We start from the raw sequence: 6,049 nt of genomic DNA on the forward strand, positions 1-6,049 counted from the left end.
TAAACGCTTATTCCCCAGGAAGGTCTGTAAACAAAGCAAGAACAGGACTCATGTCCCCTCGGGCTATTCAGTGGACAGAAATAAGTATTAGCTAGCAATCAGAACCGCAAGCACTCTCATCTAGACTTAGCCGTTCCCTGCCCAGGTATTAGCTCGCAATCAGAACAGCAAGTATTAGCTAGCGTGCCATCGTAAGCATACCACTCGATGACATTTCACAAGATAAGCAACCCCACGAAACTAGCACCTGGCGAAGAATCAGAACATCACTGCAACTCTGGAAGTGCCCCCCTGCAGTCACTCAAGGGTAACCACCACCCTAGCTTCCAACACCATAGATGAATGTTGTTTGCTTTTCAACTTTACATACTGGAATCACGTAGTATGTACTCTTTGACTCTGGTTTCTTTCCCTTAACATTATATTTATGAGGTTTGTGCATGACTTTCCTGGCGATCGTCCATTTATTTTCACTGCTATACAGTATTCCAGTGTGTGATGATACTACAACTTATTTTGTTATTGATTTAAGTTATTATCAGTTTTGGGCTATTAAAAATAGTGCTACTATGAACATTTACATACAGATCTGTTGGTAAAAATATACATAAACTTCTGCTCGGCATATACATAGGAATGGAATTGAATATATGCATATGCTCAGCTTCTGATTATACTGCCAAGCTATTTTCCTTCCAAAATGACTGTGGAAACAATAATTCCCACCAGGAATGTATTAAAGTCCTGGTTGTTCCACATCCTTGCCAACATTTGATACTGTTTAGCTCTTTCCATTTAGCCATTCAGGTGGGATATAGTGACTTTTCTCCCTTTTTCATGATAAAAATATACTGAAAAATATATAATTGGGCTTCCCTGGTGGTGCAGTGGTTGAGAGTCCGCCAGCCGATGCAGGGGACGCGGGTTCGTGGCCTGGTCTGGGAAGTTCCCACATGCCACAGAGTGGCTGGGCCCGTGAGCCATGGCCACTGAGCCTGCGCATCCGGAGCCTGTGCTCCGCAACGAGAGAGGCCACAGCAGGGAGAGGCCCGCGTACTGCAAAAAAAAAAAAAAAAAAAAAATCAAGTAATCAGCTCAATAGATGCAGAAAAAGCATTTGAAAAAAAATCAATAATCCTTCACGATAAAAATGCCCAGAAAACTAAGAATAGAAGTGAACTTCTTAAACTTGACAGACGGCAATTCTGAAATAAAACTACAGCTAACAACATACTTTATGGTGAAAGATTGAATGATTTCCCCTGAGACAGGGAACAATGAAAAGATAACTGCTCTTAACCCACCAATTAAATGAGCAGGAGTGTGTGTGTGTGTGATTGTGATAAAATTCACCACTGTTTTTTTAGAGTGTACAATTCAGTGGCATTCAGTGCATTCACAATACTGTGTAACCATCACCACTATGTAGTTCCAGAATTTTTCATCACCACAAAAGGAAACCCTGTACTAGCCATTCTCTGCTCCCTCCAGCCCTAGGCAACCACTAATCTAATATCTGTCTCTATGGATTTGCCTCTTATGGCTATTTCCTATAAATAGAATCATACGATATGTGGCCTCTTTCACTGAGTATAATGTTTTCAAAGTTCACCCATGTGGGGACATATATCAGTACTTCATTCCTTTTTATGGCCGAACAATATTCCACTGTATGGAGGGACCACATTTTGCTTATCCAGGCATCTGTTGAGGGACAGGTGTGTGTATTTTAACAGAAGGATGGCCTTTATCCTCAAGGAATGAATCTCTATGGTGGGATTTCAAGCATAACATCAAACTGGAGATAAGAGAGTTGGCAGCAAGGGCCTTTCTCAGAACTTTCAAGTCACAATTCAGAAATCACTTGTTCTGTGACTAGCTCTGTGGGAGTGGCAATGAGGCGGGATGTCTAATGGTACATGCTCCCCACAGGTGTCAAGGCTTCCAAACCACTTCTGCCTGGTAGGGAGGTTACTACAGGACGCCATCTGGCAGGCTCTTGGAATCAAAGCTTACATCTCAGGCTACTCACCCCCCATTTCACTGGGGGAGGACATGTCATAAGAATAACTAGGTTTCCACACACAGGCTGTTGCACAAGCATAAAGGAAGGGAGGATCTGAGTGATTCCCTGGATAATTCAATCCCCACGTCAGCCCAACTGCTGTCTTGGGTTCTCTCCATAACATATATACACACATAAAATTAATTACACAGCTTCTAATAATGCACCAAATAGGTCTTCTTAAAGGCAGTTAAATCAGTCCAGTTTGAAAACGTTTGGCTGGGCCAAGCTTTCTTTGTGAGGCTAAGTACTGTAGTGGTTCAGAACAAAGGCTTTAGAATCAGGTAGACCTACATTCAAATAGTGCCTCTGCTACCATTAGCTCTGGGAATTTAAACAGGAGATACAACCTCAATTTCTTCACCTATAAACTGGGAACAGTAGTTAACAGTACCAAACTCAGTGCATTCTTACCACCATATGTGAAGAATGCAGCATGGTGCCTAGGAGAAGCAATTTTTAATGTGATTATTAAAAATCACCGTCGTCAACGTTTACTGAGATTTTATGAGAGGACAGACTAAGGATCGCAACTGCCAACTCTACGTTATTCGATACAATTAAACCATGAGCTTAAATGGTTCAAATTTATCCCATCATCTTACATTCCTATAGATTTCATCCAGTAGCTGAATTTGGGGGAGGAAAAGAAAAAGGACCCACACAAAACTTTCCCAGTTGAAGACATTTTTATTTCGGTACGCACCTGGGTCCCTGGCAGGATGGGCCTGTCCTCCGCGGGAGGACATGTTCTCCCCCTCCTTTGGGAGAGGATGGGGGCCCTGCCCTGAGGGGGCAGCTGGGGGATGAGGCAAAGGGCTATGTGACAGTGATAGGTCACAATGAGGCAAAGGGCTATGCGACAGTGATAGGTCACAAAGGGCCCAGAGGATAAATAGGCTGTGCCAGGGGGTTAGGCTGAGAAAGTGGTTACTTCTCTCACTAGGACTGAAGTTCACCACAGCCTCTTGGGGAGATAAAAACCCAGAAGCAGAAGTGAGGGGAGGCAGAGGGGGAGCCTACCATACCTCTCTACACACTTGAAGAGATTCAGCCTGGGGTCCAGGCGCCCTACAGCGTCCCCACTGTGATCATCTGTGCCCCTACCCACGCCCCTGCCTCTGGGAGACCCTGAGGCAAAGGTGGGGCCTGTGGGGCGAGCTTGGAAGACCTGCCATAGGGCTGCCTGTGTGTGACGAAAGAGCACCGCAGCTCGCTCTTCTGCCAGTGAGGCCCAGGGAGGGGAGAGCCAGGGGCCCACCTTAACCGCGCTACCTGTCGTGATCAAAGGCAGCCATGAGTGGGGACTCTCTGCTCCCCTATCACACGGCCCAGAGCAGCACCAGGGTGGGCCTGTTCAACACCACCATGGGGAAGCTGCAGCAGCAACTGCGCAAGGGCGAATACCACATATTCAAGGACGCACCGGTATTCGAGAGCGACTTTATCCAGATCACGAAGAGGGGAGACCTGATTGACGTGCACAACTGTGTCTGCATGGTGACCGTGGGCATCACATCCAGCAGCCCCGTCCTCCCACTCCCAGACACCATGCTGCTGGCCCGATGGGCCACCGGCTGTGAAGAGCACGCTGAGCACAGCCAGGCCGCCAAGGGCAAGAGCCACGAGGCTGCAAAGACCTTAGAGCTCACCAGGCTCCTGCCCTTGACACTCGTGAGCATCTCCACTCACAATCGTGAGAAACAACAGCTGCACGTGAGGTTTGCCACTGGCCGCTCCTGGTACCTGCAGCTGTGTGCCCCTCTGGACGCGCAGGAAGACCTCTTCACCTCTTGGGAAGAGCTGATTTACCTCCTGCGACCACCAGTGGAGGGTCTCAGCTGCACCTACGCCGTTCCAGCCTGGGACATGATCGGCCTGCCTGTGTTCGAGGAGGAGGAGGACGGCAGGAGCCCGGCAGTGGAGGATTTCCAAGGAAAGTGGGATCAGGACCAGGTGAGCATCTGCAGCCTCCACACATGCTCTGAGCCTGCCGGGGCCACGTCCGCAGCTTTTGCTGGTGGGGAGGGGATCCAACTGGACTCCCACAAGCCCGATACCATGCCCGATGTGGCCACTGCAAAAGCAAAACCTACAGTGCTTGACAAAGCGTCAGCATCGCGGGCAACGACAAAGGTGGAGACAGCGGGGGTGGCAGGAGGCACCGCAGCGGGTGCTTTGAGCGTGGCAGTGATCAAGTCTCCTGCCCCTGAAGAGCAGAGCACGGCCACAGCAGCCACAGCCAGCAACGGTCCAGGAGGAAGCAAAACCAGCATAGCCACTGGGGGCACTGCCAGAACATCCCTGAGGAGCAGGAAAACGGTGCTGCGAACAATTCAGGGTATGCTTGGCAGGTGCCGCGAGCTCTTCAGGGTATGCTTCCAGCACGTCCACCAGCCTCTCCCCAGAGGCCGGCGTGACTGTGGTCGGAGCAGAACCCACCGGCAAGACTGCTGAAGGAAGAGCCGACGAGGAGGACGAGGGGACCCTCGTCTCAACCTTGCCACAGGAAGGCAAAGTGAGTGAACAGGATGGCAGCTCACAGAGGGTGTCCCAGGCCCGCAAGGGAAGAAGGGAGAGAAGGGAGCACTGGGGAGAGGACAGAGCTCTTACGAGCCCCTCGCTCTGCAGTTCAGTGGAAAGCCACCACAAGGCAGCGGGGAACAAGACCATCCAGAAAGCAGCTGGCCCGTGCTCAGGCGGCCACAGAGCCACTAGAGATGACCAAAAGGACAAAGGCCACGGCAGCCCGGGGGGCAGCGAGCAGGGCACTGCTCACAAAGGCATCAGCCGTGCTCCCATCACCAACGAGTCCAGGACCTCGCACAAATCGGGCAGGAGCTTATCTACAGCGAGTTCAGGTCCCACCACCGAGAGACTCAGCAGGATCAGCTCTTTCTTCAGGAACGTCAGAGCCAGTCTCACTGCAAAGACAGTGGCCTCCTCACGCGATAAATATGTGAGCATCCTGGCGAAGCCAGTGGAAGGGATCCGAATGGAGGCCGTCGTAGAGACAGCAGAGAGTGGCCAGGGGCTGGAGATCACTGGAGGTGTGACATCTGACACCATGGAGCCAGTGACCGCTGAAGCCCATCAATAGGACCTAGAGCTGGGAGCTGCAAAGGGGACCAGGGCTCAGGGAAATACCCCTGGAGAGCCCATTTCAGCTTCCTCATTGCAATTTCAATAAAAAAACAAACAATCTGAGAATGCATGCAGTGTTTTGTCTGAATTTCTAGGCCCCAAAGCCCAGCCGTAGCCTCACAGTGGATTCTGTGATGTCAGATGTGCCACAGTCTGAGACCCAGTGTCCAGTCAAGGCCAGCCCCACCTCACACACATGCTCCACGCCAACAGCAGTGCTGCATCTGGCCTCCACTCCTTTCTGGCTTTGCCCCCCAGGGCCATGGCTCAAAGTCAGACTATGGTCTGGGAAGCTCTCCTTCACTATCCCCCTATGCTTTTTATAAACGCTTATTCCCCAGGAAGGTCTGTAAACAAAGCAAGAACAGGACTCATGTCCCCTCGGGCTGTTCAGTGGACAGAAATAAGTATTAGCTAGCAATCAGAACCGCAAGCACTCTCATCTAGACTTAGCCGTTCCCTGCCCAGGTATACACCCTGAAGAAACACACATGTTCTTAGAAACAACTATGAGAATGTTTATAGCAAAAATAACTTAACAGCAAAACACAGGAAACAGCCCAAATTTCCATCCGCAGAATTAATACAGCAGGATATGAAGAGAGTGGAATATTTAATAGTGAAAAATAAATGAGCTACACATATTAGCATAGATCAACTTCTCATGACTTTTAAAAACATGAAAAGAATGGGATACAATTCCACTCACGGAACCATTCTGAAGCTCAAACGATGCATTGCATAGGGTACGTGTTTTAAAAAAATGGTAGCTAAAAATGAGGGAAGAGTAAACACAAAATTGAGGACAGTTTTCTCTAGGGTGGAAAGGCTAGGTCAAGG

The 6,049-nt window shown here is 49.4% G+C and overlaps 1 protein-coding gene across 1 annotated transcript; it reads left to right on the forward strand.

Annotated features, from left to right (window-relative positions):
- Window positions 1-3,257: 3,257 nt before the first annotated feature.
- LOC307177857 (Golgi-associated RAB2 interactor protein 4-like) lies at window positions 3,258-5,165 on the forward strand (the record flags this gene model as incomplete). The annotated part of the gene is made up of 2 exons (XM_079905307.1): window positions 3,258-4,316; window positions 4,381-5,165. Exons 1-2 carry the CDS (start codon window positions 3,362-3,364, stop codon window positions 5,163-5,165), a joined length of 1,740 nt encoding a protein of 579 aa, XP_079761433.1. The 5' UTR covers window positions 3,258-3,361.
- Window positions 5,166-6,049: the final 884 nt, after the last annotated feature.

The sequence above is a fragment of the Stenella coeruleoalba genome, assembly GCF_951394435.1.
Source record: "Stenella coeruleoalba genome assembly, chromosome: 1".
NCBI classification, from domain to species: domain Eukaryota; kingdom Metazoa; phylum Chordata; class Mammalia; order Artiodactyla; family Delphinidae; genus Stenella; species Stenella coeruleoalba.